At 48.4% G+C, this 20,971-nt stretch overlaps 1 protein-coding gene across 7 annotated transcripts in view; it reads right to left on the bottom strand.

Annotated features, from left to right (window-relative positions):
- LOC106731943 (phosphatidylinositol transfer protein beta isoform-like) overlaps positions 1–20,971 on the bottom strand; it is a 168,831-nt gene that overhangs the window by 128,313 nt on the left and 19,547 nt on the right. For 6 of the 7 annotated variants that reach the window (XM_075915693.1, XM_075915696.1, XM_075915701.1 and 3 more), the window contains exons 2-3: positions 11,761–11,835; positions 4,732–4,815 (exon numbers count right to left, since the gene is read on the bottom strand). In XM_075915693.1, the coding sequence (XP_075771808.1) occupies positions 4,732–4,815; positions 11,761–11,826 (150 nt within the window). In that variant the 5' untranslated portion in view covers positions 11,827–11,835. Of the gene's footprint in view, positions 1–4,731; positions 4,816–11,760; positions 11,836–20,971 lie in introns of those variants that run through there. The other variant, XM_075915695.1, reaches the window with a different exon arrangement.

Genomic DNA, 20,971 nt, shown 5'->3' with positions numbered 1-20,971 from the left:
AGTCTGAGCCCCTTCCTCCCCCACCTCCTCTAGGTGAGGGGAAATCCCTCCTGCCTTTGCACCTCCTGCCCTCTGTGCGTGAAGCTGGAGCAAGCTCCCAGTTGTGTTGGGGAAATGGGGGGCTGAGCTCAAGCTACAGACCACACTTTGAAACCACTGTCCTAGAAAAACCTGAACGGTTTGAGTTGGACAAACACTGAGGAGTGGTGTACAGCAGGGGTTCCCAAACTTTGACACGGGGACCAGTAAATCTATTCACGAACATTTGGTTAGACCAGGGTTTCCCAAACTTTTTACTGTAGTTGGAACCCTTCCCCCCCCCCATACTGGTTTTTTGCAGCCCAAAAATATAAATGCATAAAACAGAGAAAATACCAAACATATAACATGTCTGGTATTTTCTCATTAGGTAAGTTTTATTATTACTAGATGTATCGGTTTGTAGTTCCGAACTGCCTGGCTGGCAAACGTGCTCAGACTGCATGAGCGTGTCTACCAGTCAGACAGTTGGCAACTACTCGAGGGGGTGGGGGTGGGGGGCGGGGGCACAACAGAATCCAGGGGCTGGACTCACTCGTGCTTTGCAGGGGGGGGGGGGGGGGGGGAGAAGGAGGGCAGCACCCAGAGATCCACATATGGCTGGGTCAGTCCTGCTCCCCGCCAGCTGATTCGCTCCCCCCACTGCGCCTCCAGCCAGCTCCACTTCCCCCAACCCCCTCCCAGACCAGTTCTCCCCCAACCAGCCCTGCTGCCCACATACAGCCCTGCTTCCGGCCGCCGCTTCTCCTCCTGCCCAGCTCCCTACCCCCGACCTCGCACCCCCCAGCAGCCCTGCTTCCGCCAGCCCCCAGTCTCTCCCGGACAGTCCTGATGCCCCCGACAAGCCCTGCTTCCAGCAGCTGCTTCTCCCCTACTCCTCCTCCTGATGTCCTAGCCAGCCACCTGCCCCCCGGCCAGCTCTGCTTTTGCCGGCTGCCCCTCTCCCAATCTCCCTGGCCCGCCCTCATTTCCCCGTCCAGTGCTGCTTCAATGACCGGCTCCCCTCCCCGCCTCTGCCGGGAGCCAGAACATCCGGATGCAGATTCCGCCCAGGCTGGCCGAGGGCTTGGGGGACCCGGTGCCACACAGGCACTCCGGGAGCCCAGAACACCCCAGCAACCACGCTGAGGCCTGGTATTTTTTTTCCCTGCAGCCTATAGTTTGGGAAACGCTGGTATACGGTGTCGTGGAGCAACCCAAAGCCTGATCAGGAAAGTAAGAGCACAAGCAGCAGCTTGAAATTGCGTTTCATAAGAGAGGCAGCAAATAGTGTTAAAGACTGTTCTACTGTTTAACAGAAACAGCATAATTTTTACCACTCTGGAAAGTGGGAGGCTCAAATACACTTCAAAAGCTAGTAACTAAAAACAAAGTTACTTATTCAGACCCTACTTTTCTAAAATACTGGGTAAGTAATCACTACCTACACACCTATAGTGCACATCATGTAGTAATAAGGCAAATGACTGAGCTGATTTTAATGGCCAAAATGTAGCTCGTTTTATGGTTACAGTGAAGCCGGACTTCAGCAACCATCCAAAGAACCAGCAGAAACCTCAAGAGAGATGGGTCTGTCAGGGCTGTTCCCCACTCTGGCAATCTGAGTGCAAAAGGTGGGGGGCCTGCAAGAGCGCTCCAAAGCCTTGCCTCTACAGGCACTGGTCACAAAAACCTTCCCCCAGAATCCTAACAGATTTTGGGGAAATCGCTGCCACTATCAAGTGCTTTTCCTCTAAAACCAGGGGTGAACACTTGAAATCACCCCCAGGGTACCCCAAGTTCTTTTGCCCCAAAAGAGCTTGCAAAAAAAGAAAAACAAGTTGCAGTCTGTGGTAGCTGACCCCTCAAGTCAGAGACATGCAGATACCCACAGACAGACCATTCAGGACACAAGAATCTCATCACCTTAAAGGTAGTGATTTTTATTCCAAAACACAAGCTAAACTTGAGAAAGCAGACTTGGGTGCTAAATGTTACAGAGCAACTCGGCACAACACTTAGATGGTAAAGAGGGAGGGGAGACATAGAATCACACAGAGCTGTTCAAACCAAACCACAAAATAAAGAAAAGTTACCCTGAACACGACTGGACTCACATTTCCCTGGTCCTCACTTCTAATTTTCTCTTTGTGCAGGGCTCCCATGTCCTGAATTCCAGGGGGCGGCGGGCACGCAGGAGCGGCATGGTACTTCTGCCTGGGTTTAAACTCTCCCACAGGAAGAAAGCAGGCAGGAGACCTATATCCAATTCAAATTTCAACCCTCTCTCAACTGGTTCTCCAGGCCCCCTGGCTGACACCTTTGCTTGGTACCTGAGTTAACCCCTTAGTCACCAGGTACTGGTCAGCACTCCTCCTGTTCATGACATAGTAACAAAGCAGTAACTGTAGAGTGGAAGCAGAAGAAAGGACATGGGTGTTTCTCTAGCTACAGTTAACCCCTCTGCCAGCAGAGATGAAAGACCAGCCCATATGCTGATAATTGCTGCATTGATGGGTAAGAAGTTTGAAGAGAAGGATGCAAAAGCAATTAAACACCACAGATTTCAGCACAAAAAAAAACAGACCTATTTGAACTTGCCATAATCCAAATGATGTATATTTAAGAACATACTCCTAAAACAGCAAATCAAAAGGAATGGCCTGGTCACAGCTCTGTGCCAGGCCATGCAGAAGAGCTGGATTTGAGTCCTTTTTCAATTTCAGCCCTCACACTGAAACCAGCACACAAAATGGTGATCCAAGTAAATTACTGTATTAAGACTAAAAGCTGTATGTTTAAGGGCAATGGATTTTTGGTAATCTGCTGATAAAAATCAAACCAGAGATATTAGGAAATGTCCACAAAACGTGAGTACTGAGCATTTAGATTAGAGCAGTCAATTAATTGCTGGTAATGCAAAACAAACAAGAACAAAAAGTTTGAGGGGTAGCTATGTTAGTCTAACTGGAAAAACTTAAACGACAAATAGTCTCTAAGGTGCTGCAAGAACAACAAAACAGAGGCTACAGCTATACTGCACTCTCTTGCACAAGAAAATATGCAAATGAAGCAAAGCAGTGAATATCGCCATGCTTCATTTGCATACCTAATGAGCCACCATTTTTGCCCAAGGGCCTTTCGTGCAAAAAGGAGCCATCTACACAGCGTCGTTTTGTGCCAAAACCCCCCTCTTGTGCAAGAGCCCCCCTCTTGTGCAAGAGCCGTTCTGCTGCTTTTTTTCAGGGAGAACGGCTCTTGCGCAAGAGGGGAGTTTTACGCCAAAGCCCCTTGGGCAAAAATGGCAGCTCATTAAGTATGCAAATGAGGTGAGGCAATAGTCACCGCTTTGCCTCATTTGCATATTTGATTGCACACGAGAGCACAGTATAGACGTAGCGGTAAGTGGCATCAGAGCTTTTGTGGGCACAACCCACTGAAGAAGTGGGTTGTGCCCATGAAAGCTGCGATATCTACATTTTTATTAGATTAAAAAGATTAGTTGTGATTCATTGGTTTCACGTATTACTGTTAAGGTGAATGACTGTAGTGTCCATGCAGCCATCAATCAGATTTGCCAGGACTCCAAGATCACTGGACATCTTTAAGTGGTCACAGCTGTCACCACTCAAAGCAACAGTGAGTGCATTTTTCAGAAGCTCCAGATTTGTAGCCTTCTCCTTGTGATATAGGTCATGTACTCTTGATGCAATGGTTCCTTGGAAGGGCAAGGTGTAGGATTGATTGCAAGATGCAGATTGAGCAACACCTGTTAGCCCTCTGTTGTTTACAATGAGTAGTCTGCATTCCATAGCTACATACCTTGCAATAGCATTGGTTACATTGTTGTACTTTAAGCCATGAGACTACAGAGACCCTGAAACTCTAAGCATACTCTATCACAGCTAGCAGGGTTAATTTGCTGTTGATGGGTTATCTGTAGAATTCCAACTGGAGGCAGAGGCATGTTTAGCCCATAGGAAGGACTGCAGACTTGTACTTCAATGGACCTCAGCCTTGCAATGGCCACAGAACCATCTGGAAGTTTTGAATGGGAAGTATATTTTTAAAAAGACTTGAACTTCTGCTGCATTAACTTTTTCTGATATTTAATCACTCTACATCATGAGAATGCTGTAGAATTTTGCCAGCGTTTGCCAAGTAATGAAGTACTGTAAGTGAAGATCAAAACAGAGGTGTGTGATTAACACTGGTTAAAAAAATGCATTCATGTGTTTTGCATTAATTGCTTGTGTTTACTGCTTTTTTAGAGCTGTAAATAATTCTGTATTTGTAAGTTGCACTTCTATGAGAGAGATTACACTAAAGTATTTGTATGAACTGAAAAATATGATTATCTTTTTACAATGCAAATATTTGTAATCAAAACAAACTGAGCACTGTACACTGCATTCTGTATTGTAACTTAAATCAATATATTTGAAAATGTAGAAAAACATCAATTTAAATTGGTATTCTTTCAACAGTGCAAATAAAAGGTCATTAGTTGCAACTTTGTCATTATAAATGACAATTTTTTAAATCATTTGACAGCCACTTATTTAAATTACCTGTGAGTATAAAATTGATATTTACACCGAGTATATTAACCTATTTACTAACAATGAAAAAACATGTTCAAGGTGCAAATGAAGGCTAAAGTAATTAGCTAGACAGGACAATCATCTCCCAATAAGTACGATGTCTACTTACTGCTGATTCTACTTGAGTTCTGTCCGCAATGTCAATATGAACAACTTCAACACTCTTCCATGTGTTCGGATCCAAGTCATGCACCTGCGATGGGGAGAGAGAGGACCTTCACTGTTTGTCACCTTATTGCAGCCATGACGTTAATTCTGTATTACCCAGATCTACAGAGATGGACAGTTTTCTTAGAATCGCTAGGTAACTTCAGAAGATATTTCCCCATTTATTTAAATTTAGTAGTAACTATTAAATTTTCACTTCTTGTGCTTTCAGAGGAGCTTCATTTTAAGATTAATTTGCATTTGTTATTTTCCTTCCATCTAATGACATTAAATACTGGAATTAGAATCATTACACGTTCAAAATGCTAGACAAACATTTCCTTAAATCAGAGGCCCCAGCACGTTTTGAAGTTGGCTAACAGACTATTTTGAAATGCATCTGTTAACATCTCTCAAAAGACATGACCTAATGCAGGCAATAATTTTTGATTGGGGGGGGGGGGGCACTACTCAATTTGGAAAGCGGTCAAGGACCCCACTCTTCCATTATATTGATTTAGGAGATGCGGGATCTGGGATAGAGGTCAGGTGCAGAAGGACTTTGGGGTAAGGGACTGGGGTGGAAGAGGGGGTGCGAGGTCTAGGAGGGAGTATGGGTGCAGGGGTTTGGATTTAAATTTAAATTACTTGATTTAATTACTTGAGGCAGGGGACTGGGGTGCAGGAGTGGGGGCAGAGGCTTTGGGTTATGTGGGGTAGGAGTGGGATGCTAGAAGCAGGCTCTGGCTGGGAGACTTACTTGAGTGACTACCATCCAGCAGCCCAGCACAGGCTGCAGGGGCCATGTGTCTGAATAGCTATGAGCTTGACGGGGAGGGGTATTTAAGTGCCACCTGTTCTTCAAACAGGCAGCTCCCAATAGCTGGAAACTGTCCAATGGGATTGTGCTGGGGACAGGGTTAGCGTGACACTTCTCTCCCCCCCCCCCCCCCCAACCAGGGCTGACAGCTGAGAGGTGGGTGGAGAAGCAGGGCAGGCAGGGAGCCTACCTGAGCTCCCTGCTGCATCTGCAGGTTGGATCCAACATCTTGGCAGGCCAGATGTGGCCTACGGGCCGTATTTTGCCCAACCCTGACCTAATGCAAATAGAAGGGCCCAGATACATAGCATGTGTCATACATATAGCTGTTAGAAAGTAAAATGCTTTCCTAGACAATTATGCTTGCGCTAACAAAAATAGATATAGATACACTTCAGATTAAGCACAAGTCATCCCCTCTGCAGGTTTCTAGCCTGCATAAGAAACAATGGTCCAGGCAAGTCATCCAAACACTGAAAATGGACATTTATGTGGGTGCCCATCGTTAGTATCGGACTACCCTTTTAATGGAGAAGAGAAAGAGGACAGTCCATATCACACACCACCCTACTGGCACTGAACCAGCTTCATTGAGGACAGATCCAGGATATTTCCAAAATTAGCTGAAAAAGGAATTTCATCACATAACATTAATAAAATGCTTGAACCAAGATAACAGCGTGTATGCTTTCAAAACATCCAGTACATTTAATTAAATCCCCTTGCTAGAGCTGCTGGGATAGGAGAGAAGTGTTTCTGATTAGGTGTACGCGTGCCACGTGCACAGATTCCGGAGCTTTTTTTCCCCTTAGCAGTATCCATAGGGCCAGCAGGGAGCCCCCTGGAGTGGCGCTGGTATACCGGTGCATATATACCCCTGCTGGCCCCTCCACCCCCAGTTCCTTCTTGCCGGCTCCTTCCGACACGGGGAGGTGGGTGGGATGCAGAATGGACATGAGCAACACATCTCGAAGAACTACAGTTACGAGGTAAGTAACCTCTTCTTCTTCGAGTGCTTGCTCATGTCCATTCTGATTAGGTGAGTCCCTAGCCGTGTCCCCCCTCCGGAGGCGGGGTCGGAAGGTGACTAACTACTCCCTTATCATTCTGCAGAGCATAGAACTGCCCTCCCGACGGCAGCATCCTCCCTGGCCAGTTGCGTAATTGCATAATGCTCTGCAAAAGTGTGCACCGATGACCAGGTTGCTGCCCTGCAGATTTCCAAGATCGGCCCATGGGCAAGGAACACCGCCGACGTTGCCTGGGCTCTCGTGGAATGTGCTGTTATGCGCGGCGGTGCTCTACCCGCGCCCTCGTAGCACAGTTGAATGCAGGAAGTAATCCATGAGGATATACGCTGCGCCGAGACTGGCTGCCCACACATTCTTTCCGCCACTGAAATAAACAATTGAGTTGACTTACGGAACTCTCGTGTCCTATCTATATAAAAAGCCAACGCCCTCCTAACGTCCAGGCAGTGCAGAGCCTGTTCCCTGGGCGACGCGTGTGGCTTGGGGTAAAACACTGGTAGGTAAATATCCTGGGACATGTGGAAGTGCGAGACCACCTTGGGAAGAAACCCCGGGTGTGGACGCAACCTCACCTTATCTTTAAAAAACACCATGTAGGGTGGTTCTGAGGTGAGAGCCCTAAGCTCTGACACCCTCCTGGCTGAGGTAATGGCCACGAGGAAAGCTACCTTATAGGACAGGTGCATCAAAGAGCATGAAGCCAGAGGCTTGAACGGGGGCTTCATAAGGGCAGCCAGGACCAGGTTAAGGTCCCAAGCTGGGACCGGAGGTCTCTCGTATGGCATTCTGTCAATTCCCTTCAGAAATCTTTTAACCAAGGGATTGGCAAAGATAGACCTTTGGCCCCCCCGGCGTGGAAAGCCGCTATGGCCGCCAGGTGTACCCTCAGGGAGGCTGTGGCCAGGCCCTGTTTCCGCAGGTGGAGAAGGTATTCCAAGACCGTCGGAACCATCCCTTCACCTGGAGCGAGCGTCCTGCCCTCCAGCCACGAAGTAAACCTCTTTCACTTAGCCTCGTAAAGGGCCCTAGTGGACGGCTTTCTGCTTTCTAGGAGGACCTCCTGGACTGCTCTGGAGCAGGCGCGCTCCGTCACTGAGAGCCACTGAGGAGCCACGCCGCTAGGTGCAGAGATGACAGGCTCAGGTGGAGTGCTACCCTGGCCTCGCAGCTCTGAGTGATTAGATCTGGCACTAGGGGTAGCCTGAACGGGCCCTCCGCAGTCAGATCCAGCAGGGTGGTGAACCAGTACTGCCGAGGCCACACTGGCGCTATCAGGATGATCTGGGCCCTGAACCTCTGCACTCTGAGGAGTGTGTCGTGGATCAGAGGGAATGGGGGGGGGGGAAGGCATAGAGTAGGCCCCTGGGCCAGCTGATCTGCAGCGCATCGTCCCAAGAGCCCAGACCGTGTCCCATGTACGAACAGTACTCCCTGCACTTGGCGTTGCTCAGTGTTGCAAACAGGTCCAGGCGGGGAAACCCCTACCTTTGGAAGACCCCGTGAAGTATGTCCCACCTTAGCACCCACTCGTGTGCCTGGATCAAACGGCTGAGCCTGTCCGCTAGACCGTTCCTGGTTCCCGGAAGGCGAGATGCCTCCAGGAAAATGCTGTGGGCTATACACAGTTCCCATAGATCTAGGGCTTCCCGGCACAGGGGCGAGGAACGCGCCCCCACCCTGCTTGTTGATATAAAACATGGCCGTAGTGTTGTCTATCAGCACCGCCACCACTCTGTTCCGCAAGTGGGGAAGGAACGCCCTGCAGGCCAACCTGACCGCCCGCAGCTCCTTGATATTTATATGGAGGTGAACCTCCTCTGTTGATCACGTACCTTGCATCCTGAGGTTGCCCAGGTGAGCGCCCCATCCCATGTCCGAAGCATCCGTGACCAGCTGCACTGACGGGGACACTTTGGTGAATTGGACCCCCGCACACACCGTGCCCTCGTCCTTCCACCAGTCCAGCGAACGAAGAACGTCCTGAGGAATAGTCACTACCGCATCTAGCAGCGACCTCAAGGGGTTGTGCGCTACCCTGAGCCACCCCTGCAATGGGCGCATGCGCAGCCTGGTGTGTTGGACCATGTAAGTGCACACCGCCACGTGGCCTAGGAGCCTCATACAGGTCCTCGCTGTCGTAGTTGGGAACTCCTGCAGCCCCACTACCAGCGAGTGGATAGCCATGAATCTGTCTCTCGGTAGAGACGCCTTGCCCAAAGGCGAGTCCAGATGGGGCCCCCCCAAAGTCTATGACTTGCGTGGGATCTAGCAATGATTTGGCATCGTTTATGAGGAGGCCGAGGCTCTCGAACAAAGCCCTGGCCCGTGAGACATGATCTGATGCAAGTCTCGAGAACAGGTCCCTTATCAGCCAATCGTCCAGATATGGAAACACTTGGACCCTGTGCCGCCGCAGAAATGCGGCTACCACCGTCATACATTTGGTAAAGACTCTCGGGGCTGTACACAGTCCAAATGGGAGGACCGTAAACTGGAAGTGGTCCTGTCCCACCACGAACCATAGAAATTTTCTGTGACTTGGAAAAATTGAAATATGGAAGTACGCATCTTTCAAGTCGAGAGCAGCGTACCAGTCCCCCTTTCTCAGCGATGGGATGATGCAAGCAAGCGTCACCATCCTGAACTTTGCTTTCCTTATAAAGGTGTTCAGGTTTCGGAGATCTAATATGGGACGCATGCCCCCTTTCGCCTTGGGAACTAGGAAGTAGCAGGAGTAGAAACCCTTTCCTTTAATGTCTGGGGGCACTCTTTCTATGGCCCCTAGCGTCAACAGGTTGGACACCTCCTGCAGAAGGAGTGTCTCGTGAGAAGGGTCCCTGAAGAGGGCAGGGGAGGGGGGGTGGGAAGCAGGGCAGGAAAGGAAGGGGATAGTATACCCCTGCTTTACCAGGTCTAGGACCCAACAGTCCAACGTGATCTTTATCCATTCCTGGTAAAAGAGGGAAAGACGGTCCCCAAAGAGTGGGCAGGTAGGTGCGACTGGTACTCTGCTCTCCGGCGTACCTTCAAAGCGAGGGCTTAGTTTGGTGACCGAGTGACGGTCCTGAGCCTCTCTCGGAGTCTGACCGAGGGCCCCTACGCCTGCCTCTAAAGAGGTCAGGGCGGCTATTGTTACGGCCCCTCCTGCGACCCCTATCATTGTTTTGCCCCCGTCTGGGATAGGGTCTAGCCTGGAAGGAGCGCCTCTGAGGTGCCGGGGTATGTATCCCTAGCGACTTCAACGTCACTCTTGAGTCTTTCAAGCTATGAAGCTTGGAATCAGTCTGCTCTGAAAACAAGCCCGGCCCCTCAAAAGGCAGGTCCGGAATAGTGGTCTGCACCTCGGGCGGGATGCCAGACACCTGCAACCACGTACTGTGCCTCACGACCACCCCTGTGGCCATAGTGCAGGCTGCCGAATCAGCCGCATCCAAGGCCGCCTGGAGGGAGGTACACGCCACTGCCTTCCCCTCTTCCGTCAGGGCCCCGAACTCCTGGCGGGATTCAGGGGGAAGCTGGCTGGCAAATTTCTGCATTGATACCCATGTGTTAAAGGCGTAACGCCCCAGCATTAGTTGCTGGTTAGCTATACATAGCTGGAGGCCCCCCGTGGCATAGGCCTTCCGGCCAAGCAGGTCCAATCTCTTGGGCTCCTTCGCCTTCGGTGTAGGACCTGAGGGCCCTTGACGCTCCTTCTGCCCTGCGGCCTGTACCACAGTGGATCCCGGTGCCGGGTGGTTAAAAAGATGCTCGTGCCCTGCTTGGGGTACGTAGTACCTTCCCTCGACTCCCTTTTGGGTCAGCGCAATGGAGGCCGGCGTCTGCCACAGAGTCTTCGACAGTTTGTCCACCGCTTTATTCAGTGGGAGCGCCACTCGGCCAGGGCCCGCTGCCACTATGATGTCCACCATTGGATCTTGGTCCTTGTGGACCTCCTCGTGCTGGACCGCAAGGTTGACCGCCAGCCTTCGGAGCAGCTCCTGGTGCGCCCTGGAGTCCATTGACGGGGGGCTGGGGCATGGGGTCAGCCAGGGCCTCGTCTGGAGAAGATGACGAGAACTCTCAAGGGGACTGCCTCCTCCTCGCCGAGCTGTGCCTCTGGTTCCCCTTGGGCCGAGATGTCCTCCTTAGGGCGCACCTTCTGGGCACTCCTCTCTGCCGAGCATCCCCTCTAGCTCTTGGGGGCCCTCGGCACCGGGGACTGCGATCTGTGCCTCAGTGCCTTGTCGGTCTCAGGACGATGCTTGGCCGATGCGGGTGCCGCCGACGGTGCGCTGCGGACAGAGTGAGGCCGCTCCTCGCCCTGAGGCTGCAGTGCCGACTCCATTAGTAGGAGTTTTAGCCAGGAGTCCCTCTCCTTTTTGGTCCAGGGCTTAAAGCTCTTACAGATAGAGCAGCTTTCAGCTCGATGGGCCTCACCCAGACACTTTAGACAGTCGGAGTGGGGATCTCCACAGGGCATAGGTTTGGAGCAGGAAGCACAGGGTTTAAAGCCCTGGGGCCCTGGCATGCCCTCCCCTCACAGGGAGGGTTCTGCTGTGCTCCCCTATCTAACTAAATATTTACAGCACTTAACTACTTAACTAGATAAAACTTCAACTAGAACTGTAATACAAGAGATAAGGAATACAGCTGCTAACAGCCTGAAAGCATGCTCCAGCTACTTTCACGTCATGGGTGGTAAGAAGGAACTGAGGGGGTGGAGGGGGTATATGCACACCGGTATACCGGCGCCACTCCAGGGGGCTCCCTGCTGGCCCTATGGATACTGCTAAGGGAAAAAAAGCTCCGGAATCTGTGCACGTGGCACGCGTACACCTAATCAGAATGGACATGAGCAAGCACTTGAAGAAGAACCACTGACTTTAAACATCTGGGATAAGAAGTTTCCTTGCACAAATGCTCAGGAGCACTATCTAGGTAGCACATCTCATAAGCTTTGAAGAAAAAAAAAATAGAAAAAAAAAGCATTTCCCTTTCCCTAACTTCTTAGGGGTACTTTTTATTACTTGTTTGAGAGAGACTGCCTTCCTTTAAGGATCAGCTGTCACCCACTGCCAGAAAAGGGGAACCTGATGAATCATCATCATGTGTGCAGTAAGTAGAGCAAATGCTGGGTTACTACTGGACCCTTACTTACATTTTCAGATGTCCCTAGGTCTGGTTTATGCCAGGTCTCGATTTTTATGAAGAAGTCGTCTTTCATATATTCATTCTGTAAGAAAAGCCATGCAGGAGAAGGGTGATCATACTTTTTTCCCCCACCTTTAAATATTGCATTTAACAAGTTCTTTTCTCCTCCAAGGGAAGGCACAGTAGGCCTCGACTAGAAACTTCACTTCCCATTTGAACTCTAATATACACAGGAATAGAGGCCCCCATTACTGCACATAGAAAAACAGACGGACACCCTACACCTCAACCTGAAATGTTGAACAGAGTATAAAATGTAATTTGAATGATGGTTATTTGACAAATCTAGATACATAGGACACCTACCCACACAAATATGGAGAATTTGTAAACATTTCAGTTGGACTCTTCCAAGTGGTTTCAGTACCCGCCCACCCTGTGTCACAAGAAGTTTTCATTTCTTCTAAATAAACAAAAAATTCTGACAAGACAAGGTTCCATACAAAAATACTATTCTGCTGTGGGATCTTTCAACATAAGGATCTCACGCAAAACGGGGGGGTTGTGCAAAACAGAAGTAGCTATGCTTCTTTTTGCACAAAAACCCCTTACACAAAAAGAAATGGCAGAAAATATTAGCATAAGTCCTGATCTCATTAGCATGAGTCCCTCATTAGCATATTTTCTGCTGCAAAAACTCTCAGTGTAGATGCAGCCTAGTTAAAATTTTAAGTCAAGTTTCTCTGATGCCAATCCAGATTCTGGGTTAGTCCATTTGAAGTGAACCAGACTTCACTAAATCAGGAATAGGAATTTTTGCACATGAGCCAGTCTTACTACCCTGCTCTTCACAAACTCAAGGAACCCTTTACATTTGACCCTCATTCTGCCTCACCAAGGGGGGAAGTAGGAGGCTGTGCCTGGTACACAGTGCTGAGAGCAGAGGGGAAACTCTCCAAACAGAAGCAGCTCCATGCACTGCCACTCCCCCTCCCCCAACTGGGGAAACATCAGCACACAGACATGTCACCTGGAGGCTTTCCCCGCTGCTCCTATTAGCCAGAATTCGGTCAATGGGGGCAGTGGGAGGCCGTGTCTGGGAGACAGTGCTGAGAGCAGAGGGGTGCACAAAGGCAAGTAAGTGCCCCCCACCCTTCCACCTCATGCTCAGACCCTGCACAGCAACCCCCACACCCTCCCTTGCTCTTGCCCCCTGCCCAGACACCCTACCCTCACCCCCCCGCACCTAGGGTTGCCAGGTGTCCAGTATTCACCCGGACAGTCCAGTATTTTCGCCTCCTGTCTGGTAAAAAAAATATTCAGAAAATAACGGACACCTGAGATGTCCATATTTCCCGATTTCCCCCCCCCCCCCAGCCAGGAGGCAAAAATGCCAGGCATCTGGCAACCCTACAAACATTCGGCACCCAGCCTCCCCCCGGCCCAGCCCCCCAACCCCATGCTTACCTGGTTCCACAAGGCTGCTGGCACAAAATGGCTGCCAGCAAAAAGACCAAGGGGAAGCCGTCTTAGTGCTCAACCGCTCCCCTGTTCCTATCCCTGCACTCACTCTTAAAGGGGACATGCTGTTTTAATGCTTTTTTGTGCTTAAGTCTTGTGGAGCAAAAAAGACTCCAACTTTGGTCCCGTCCCCCCCTTCTCCCCCCCCCCCCCCCAGAATTTTTTCCCGGTGTTCTCCCCCCCCCCCCCCCCACACACACACATCCTGAACCCACAGCCCTGTCCTGTACACTGAACCCCTCATTTTGCCCCCCCCCAGAACCTAAGGGGGTCCACAAAAATAACTAACCCTAGAACCCCAGAAAAGTTAATCTGGCCTATGGGAAGCTCTGAACTGCAGTCCTCCCTCTTGCCCCATGGGGCTGGAGCACCAGAGGAGTGAGGTGTATCAGTTGGGGGCCACATCAGTGATGGTTGGGGGTTTCTGGAGGCTGTTTGTTTTTTTGCGCTTCCCACTCACTTGTGTGGTCCCCAACTCATTTTACTGTGGGTCAGTGGCCCCCCAATCCAGAAAAGGTTCCCCACCCCTGCCATAAAGAAAATGTCGAAACCTTTTATGTTGGACATAAATTAATGATTTTAAATAAAAGTAAGTTTGATAAACATAAGAAAGTTCACACACTTAATCGGTTCATTAATTTAAATTAAATCATTCTCCCTAGCTGCACCTGGTTCAGAAAATCCTGCCCCTGGAACACAGATTTGTAAATAGAAGTGAATAAGTTAAATCTTGACACGCCACTTTTGAAAGGTTGCCGACCTCTGCTCTATAGGAAGGATCCATGATATTTTCAGATGCCGGCAGGGTGTATTTCTGCCAAGCATCCCAGCATCAATAGGCTGATTTCAAGCTACAGTGGCTGTATACTACAGAAGAGATTAAAAAACTGGTTTTAAAAAAAACTACACTACGAGAAGGGCTTTGTGTTTGATATTAGCTCAATGTTAAAAAGCCTGCTGGTGTTCTGACTAGTCCAGATTTACCATGCTGAGTAGTGATGTGGCAAGATGGATCAAACAAGAGTCCCAAAGAAGTTGCTCATTTATAAACAAATAAATAATAATAATTTTAATTCATTTAAAATGCACTTCACTGTATTGCCAGTGAGAAGTGCTTTGCACATAAGCCTAGAAGGCCAAATTTGCAAAGTGATGGATGAGGTTACAAAAATTCCCATTAGATGACAATAGCAGTTGTGTCCCCACTACATTAAACCATTACCACTTATCATACCAACTTTGCTCAGTGCAATGACCATGTTTTGAGCATTTCTTGCCTATGGCCACTAAAGAGACATCTGAGAGATCTGAATTCTTGGGCACTACCAAATCAAATGAGGAAGTGCTAATCCTTTCCCCTTCTAGAGCTGCACTTAACCTGAAGGATTCTAAGAGATAAGACATTCAGCAGCTGGCTTTGGGTTGGAACCACAGACCATGCTGGTGCTCTAAGTTCCCTGTAAGCTGCGCCCCAGGGCAGCTGCTAGTTGAGCCCTGCCCAGAGGTTTAGGGTTGCTGCACAGAGAGCTTCCTGGTTGGGGAGGGGCACTCCCTCAGCAGCAGAAGCTCCCTGCTCCAGACAACAAATGTGCTGGTAGGAAAGGGGACATAAGGAGGAGCCAACCAGCACCGGGCAGGGGTGGGGTCTCCTCCTGGATGCGGAAGAGTGGTTCAGTGCACGGCAGGAGGGCTGAATGGAGCCCAGCAGAACAGCCTTAGAGCAACCACAACCCAGGCAGCAGCGCTCAGCTGGGAGCAACGCAGGGCTAGGTGAGGGGGGCAGGGCTAATACTGGGGACTGGCACCAGAGGGCTTGGGTGCAGTGCAGCTCTGGGATCAGTGACTAGCATTGGGGGGAGGCTCTGGGGGTTAGGGCAGCACTGGGGGGGTCAGCATGTACTCCAGCCCCAGCCCCTAGAGCCACCATGAACAGCCGGCTTCAGTTGCAGCAGCCACCCTCCACGTGGCGACTGCTGGAGCTGAAGCCAGCTGTTTGTAGCAGCTCTGGGGGTTAGGGATATAAGCAACTAGTCGCTTCCCCGCCACCCCTTACAGCCTCTATCAGAGAGTCAGCAAGGAGGGGGATGGAAGCAGGAGCCAATGCTGGGTGTAGCTGGCTTAAAAGCTGGTTTTAAGAGCCACATTAAACATTTAATAAATAATAATCCAGGTACTCACCGTCACAACTGAAAGCCGGATGGACATGCAATAGGAAGGAAAAGGAAGCATTCAAAATAGCATTAATACGTGCAACAGGTCAGTCACAAAACCCCTAGTTCAATAAGATAACCCCACAAAACCCCATTCATCAGCATACTTCTATGAGCCAGCTTGTTCATGTTAAAGATGAAGTACGCTTTAAGTATTTTAAACAAAAAAGTAAGTGGACAGCATTCTTGGAACTTAAAGAAATCAAAGCTTAAGAAATGCAATATGAATAAATCTGCTTTACATAACATCCTCCTGTAAAGACCAAAGTTTTCTGGACTCTAAACATGAATATTACACCAAGTCAAAGAACTTGATGTGGAATCTACAATTATCATTTTTAACCTTTACACTCATTTGCAGAAGCCTTTAGGAACAGGGATGTTAAATATCGGTTAACTGAATAGTCGATTAACCTCATGAATCATCATCTGTTAACTCAACTATTCTATAGTCCCCGGGGGTGGGGTGGGGCCGGCAGCCAGCATGCTCCCGCCCCACTCCTGAGGAGCCCCCTGCCACTCCGTGCTGCTGCCTCTAGTGCCAGGCAGAAGCTGGTCCACGAGGGGAGCTGTCTTAAAAAAAAAAAAAAAAAAAAAAAAAAAAAGACAGCTCCCCTCATGGACCATCTGCCTGGTCATCCCCAAGGCAGCAGTGCAGGGTGGCAGCAGCTTCTGGGGGGAAGAAATATGCATGTAGTCTATATCAGTAACCTGATCAGGTAATTGACTACACTATTACATCTCTATTTAGGAACTACAAATAATGAGTATTTCCTAACAGGTTTTATCCTGGTCTTGGAAAGAGATGTTAGTCAGGCTCTTTAGGTGCATGATGTCCCCAGTACAAGACTAATGAAGTCTTGGAACTGGAATCTGCTGGTTAAGTTGTCATGTCTTTGATGGCTGCATAGCTCAGCCAAAGTAGGTTTCTCACACACACACACACACACACACACACACACACACACACACACACACACACACACCCCCTCCCCGCCCCCACAGAGTTACCTGTAAAATATTTTCCACTCAATTGCAAAACGTTGAGGGCCTAAACCACTTGACAGCATCGCTAAGCAGTAAAGCAAAAATTTAAGAATTCAGAGCAAGCTTACTTGTTCTACAATATGGATATGCATTCCAAGCCTTTTCATGGAATACCAAGGAGCCTTCTGGCGCAATCATCCTTACAAACCCAGGAACTTTACTGTGAAGAGCAAAATACATGTTACAGCTTTGCCAAGTGAAAGATTCCACACTAATTTCTAGCAAACTTATGATGCATAAGCAACCAGTTTAATTTGTATGAACTGCAATATTACCATTCCCAAAGTAATTGAGCAAATTAAGCATATTTTCAGCAGTACTTTGGTATCAGTCACATTCAGTTTAACTTTCCTCTCTCCAAATACAGTATATGCTATTGTCCAAAGCAGGGGCGGGCCAGATCCAGCCTGCCAAGGCTTTTAATTGGGCCCACAGCCTGACATGCAGGGACCCTCTGGCATGGAACAGCTCCACGCTGCTCGAAGTGGCAGGCTACTTCATATGGCTCTACTCAGAAACCAGCCAATGGGAGCTGAGGGCAGTGCATGAAGCCTCCCCTCTGGCACACGGTGCAGAGAGCTACATGGAACAGCCAGCTGCTTTAAATGTGGGGCTGCGGCAGGCAGCCAGCCAGCCTGCGGATCCTGCTGGCTGGTAACCACTTAGGTAAGCGTCTCCTGGCCAGAGCCTGCTTCTGGCAGCTCACCCCCTCCTGCACCTCAATTCCCTGCCCCAGATCATGAACCAACACTCTCCTCCCCCCCCCCCCCCCCCCTTCCCAGGTCACAATTCTGCAGGGTGGATAAAAGGCAAGGATTTTTTAAAAGATGAATTTTATTTAAATCAGATGTTTTTGATTAGATAGTTTTAATAAGATACAATTTTGAGGGAAAAACCTAAGATAAAGAATAGCTCAAAGATCTGTCATGGACTAGGGATTATAAATTCTAATGCTAGAGTATGGGACAATGTATTCATGTAACGTTTATTGTAAATTAGTTCCAAAACTCCTCTTAGTTCATGAATTAGGGACCCAATCTTATGGAGTTCCAGAGGTTTCTGTATAGATTAGTTAAAAAGAGTAACCTATCTACCCAATGGGACTCAGTGCTCAGTCTAGAGCCATGGTGTCCAACCAATTCTGAAGCAGTGGCCACTATAGTAGCTACTGCTATAGCGGACTTGCCACATTCAACCAACCAAATAGCCATGTGTGGCTAGCATGTTGGACACCACAGATGCAAATGTAGCTGACCGAAATTGCTAATGAAGTGGGGATTTAAATATCCCACACTTCATTAGCATAATCTCACCTGCACATTAAACCCCTTGGTTTGAACCAACACATCCTGGAGCGCACTTCCTGGTTCGAATCAGCTGTTGAGCGGAGTAACGCGCCGGCGAGATTATGCTAATGAAGCGCGGGATATTTAAATCCCCACTTCATTAGCAATTTCGGTCGCCTACATCTGCATCCCTAGCTTGAACTAGGGAGCAAGTGTAGACGTACCCTAAGATACTATCAGAGATGCTTAGCTTTGCAGTTCTCAAACTGTGGATTTGTGTCTCCAGAGAGAACATGCTTGTTAACAGCAAAAATGTTTTGAAATAAGTATCTAGGAGGTGAGAAAACAGACCTCAACCCTATCTGTGTACACAGAGTCAATCCCTTGCCTCTCTCTAAAAGTGCAAAATTTCAAAAAGCTCTTGGGGAAGGAATAGATCTGGACAAGGAGAAGAAGTCTGGAGATAAATGTGAGAAGGGAGGGACAGGTAGTAGAAACAAAAACAAAACTGTTTGAGCAGCATATTCCTGATATCTTGAGGTCTGAGTGTAGCCTTCATTGATTTGAGATCTACCATACCACTCTCTCACTGGAATGCACTTTTATGTAGAAAACCATGATTAAATCAGGTCTTCCTGACTAGTGATTTAAAGCAAATTGATTTAAATCAAGTCCACCCTACAACTCCTTTCCAGAACCTGCATCCCCTCCTACACCCCTCTCCTGCACCCATACCACCTCCTGAAACCTGCACCCCAGTCCCCTGCCCCAAGTCATAACCCCCTCCTTCACCCAAACTCACACCCCACACCCAGTCCCCTACCCTGAGCTCCCTTCTACAGCCAACCTCCATCCCAGACCCTGCACACCTCGACTACTTACCAAAGCGCCCCCCCCCATTCAAAAATTATTACCCACTGCAACCCAAAGCAACTCTGCTCCTCTCTCTAGCAGCAGGACTTCATTTATGTTCTCATGTCACATAGCTCAGTCGGCTCTGAGCTAGAAACTGGATAGGAATCCATTATCCCAGCATGTCTCAAGTAGGGATGTAATAGTGTAGTCAATTAAAAAGCTTATAGGTTAATGCTATAGACTATACACATTCCCCTCTCCCCCTTGCCAGTAAATTTTTTTAGCAGGCTGGCCAGCAGCCTGGCTCAGTCCTGGCACATGCTGGGTCCAGGACCTACCCCCGCTGCAGCTCTGCATTTAAAGTGTACTGGGAGCCAGGTGGACAGGCAGCCTGGCTCAAATCTGGCTTGTGCTGGGCCCAGGAGTTCAGCCCCTCCCCTGGACAGGGACTGCTGCCATCCTGCGTTGCTACCTCTATATTAGAGGCAGCAGTGCAGAGCAACAGGTAGCCAGTGCACAAGGGGAGCTGGTTTTCAAACTGGCTGCCCTTGCAGATGAACTCTTACCTGGCACCCTGTGCTGCTGCCTCCGATACAGAGGCAGCAGTGCAGAGTGGCTGGAGTGCACTGGCTGCCGGCCCTGCCCCTGGGGACTATAGAATACTCAACCAATAAGAATTCATGAAGTTAATCGACTATTCAGTTAACTGATATTGAACATCCCTAGTCTCAAGAAGTAAATACCAATTTCCTAGTATAGGAATCATCAGACAATTAAACCCACCTAGCCAAGAATTTTCTCCCCAAGAGTGGGCAGATGAGATGCTTCAGAGTAAAGCACACAACCCTGATAAAGATAAGGTTTCTTTCTCAACCCCAGGCAGCTGGTGATTGGTTTTATGCCCTTAAGCAGTAGAGAGTCACTCATTATCCACAATGGATGAGAAGTAGCAGCTCCACTACATAAAAAAAAGTCTCTCTAATGTGGAGGCAGGAAAAGGGAATAAGGGAATTTGTGTGCAGCCATCTTGGTCTTGTTAACAAGAGAGCAAGAGTCAGGCTAAGTCTGTGGCCTGACAACGCGAGATCTGTAATTAGACGCTGCCTTCGCCTCTCGCCTCCATACGGAGATAAGGATAGAATGCTGACTCTGGTAGGGACCTTGAGATAAGGAGCATCTGGGTGGAACTAAATAACTGTTAGCCATTGGTGTTTGTAATGGGAAGGAGACTAATTGTTATTGTTATTATATTTAATAGACAGTATATAAACTGCTTCATAATTGCTTGTATTCAAAGATCTGCCTCGGGGGGGCTTCCCCCCTGTCCGAACCAGTTTTTCCCCTTGCTGCAGCGCGTAATAAAACTGCCTCTGGCTACTTGTTGCTTAAACACAATGCAGAGTGAAGGCTTGTTTTCTTCCACACTAGACTGCAAGCGAGTTTCTAGCTTATAACATTGTGATCAGTGGTACAGACTTAAGCTAGGTACAATATAGACATCTACACTCAGCTCTGCCTATGCACTTCAAGAATGACCTGCAACAACCTTCCAGGAGTTAGTTATTCCTTTCCACACTAATTAATCCCGTATAACATGGCATTTGAGTAACATTATCTGCTATATGGTTAGATTGCTACTGAACACATTTGAGTCAAGATTTTTCTGATTTCTCAAGGTGAAAGACTCAAGTCTTATGCCAGTAATTTATTTCTATGGTCTGCTTGAATTCCATATAAACACTTCATTATCTCTGGCATTTAACGATGCCCCGTCCCCAAACAGATTCCTTTTAAATGTAGAATATTTTCAGTGCTCCATGCTCTGTTAAGATCAAGAAAGCAAGCTGAAAAGCAGGGCTACTCGGAGATAAGAATGAAGAGGCCAAGAACAAGGCTAGCAACCTGTACTTAAGTTCACCACTCTGGACAATCATTCAATCACTATCTTTCTGCCTCAAATGGAATGGAAGAGTCATCTTTTCCCTAAAGAATGGCTGGTAAGTGAAGAGCACCTCTTCACTTGGATTGTTGAAGTGTGAGCACACTCATGCTGCAGGAATCACTGGTGACTGACCGCATGGGAGAGATCCAGAACAAATGGCAAAATAATGTATTATTTTCAACTATTCAACCTCAATGCCCGAAACAGATTTAAATGGAAATGGGCCAGTAATAGTACTTTTATTGAGTTGGCTCTAACAACTTTGCAGTAGCTAGAGCAAACCTGTACACCAATTTCTGTATACAATATTCCATATTCTTGTGGTTAGCTCCAACTGATAAGCTCATGTTTGGGCTC

The sequence above is a fragment of the Pelodiscus sinensis genome, unplaced genomic scaffold, assembly GCF_049634645.1.
Source record: "Pelodiscus sinensis isolate JC-2024 unplaced genomic scaffold, ASM4963464v1 ctg38, whole genome shotgun sequence".
NCBI lineage: Eukaryota > Metazoa > Chordata > Testudines > Trionychidae > Pelodiscus > Pelodiscus sinensis.
Note: the sequence above shows the minus strand (reverse complement) of the source record. Positions and strands in the feature narration are given on the sequence as shown.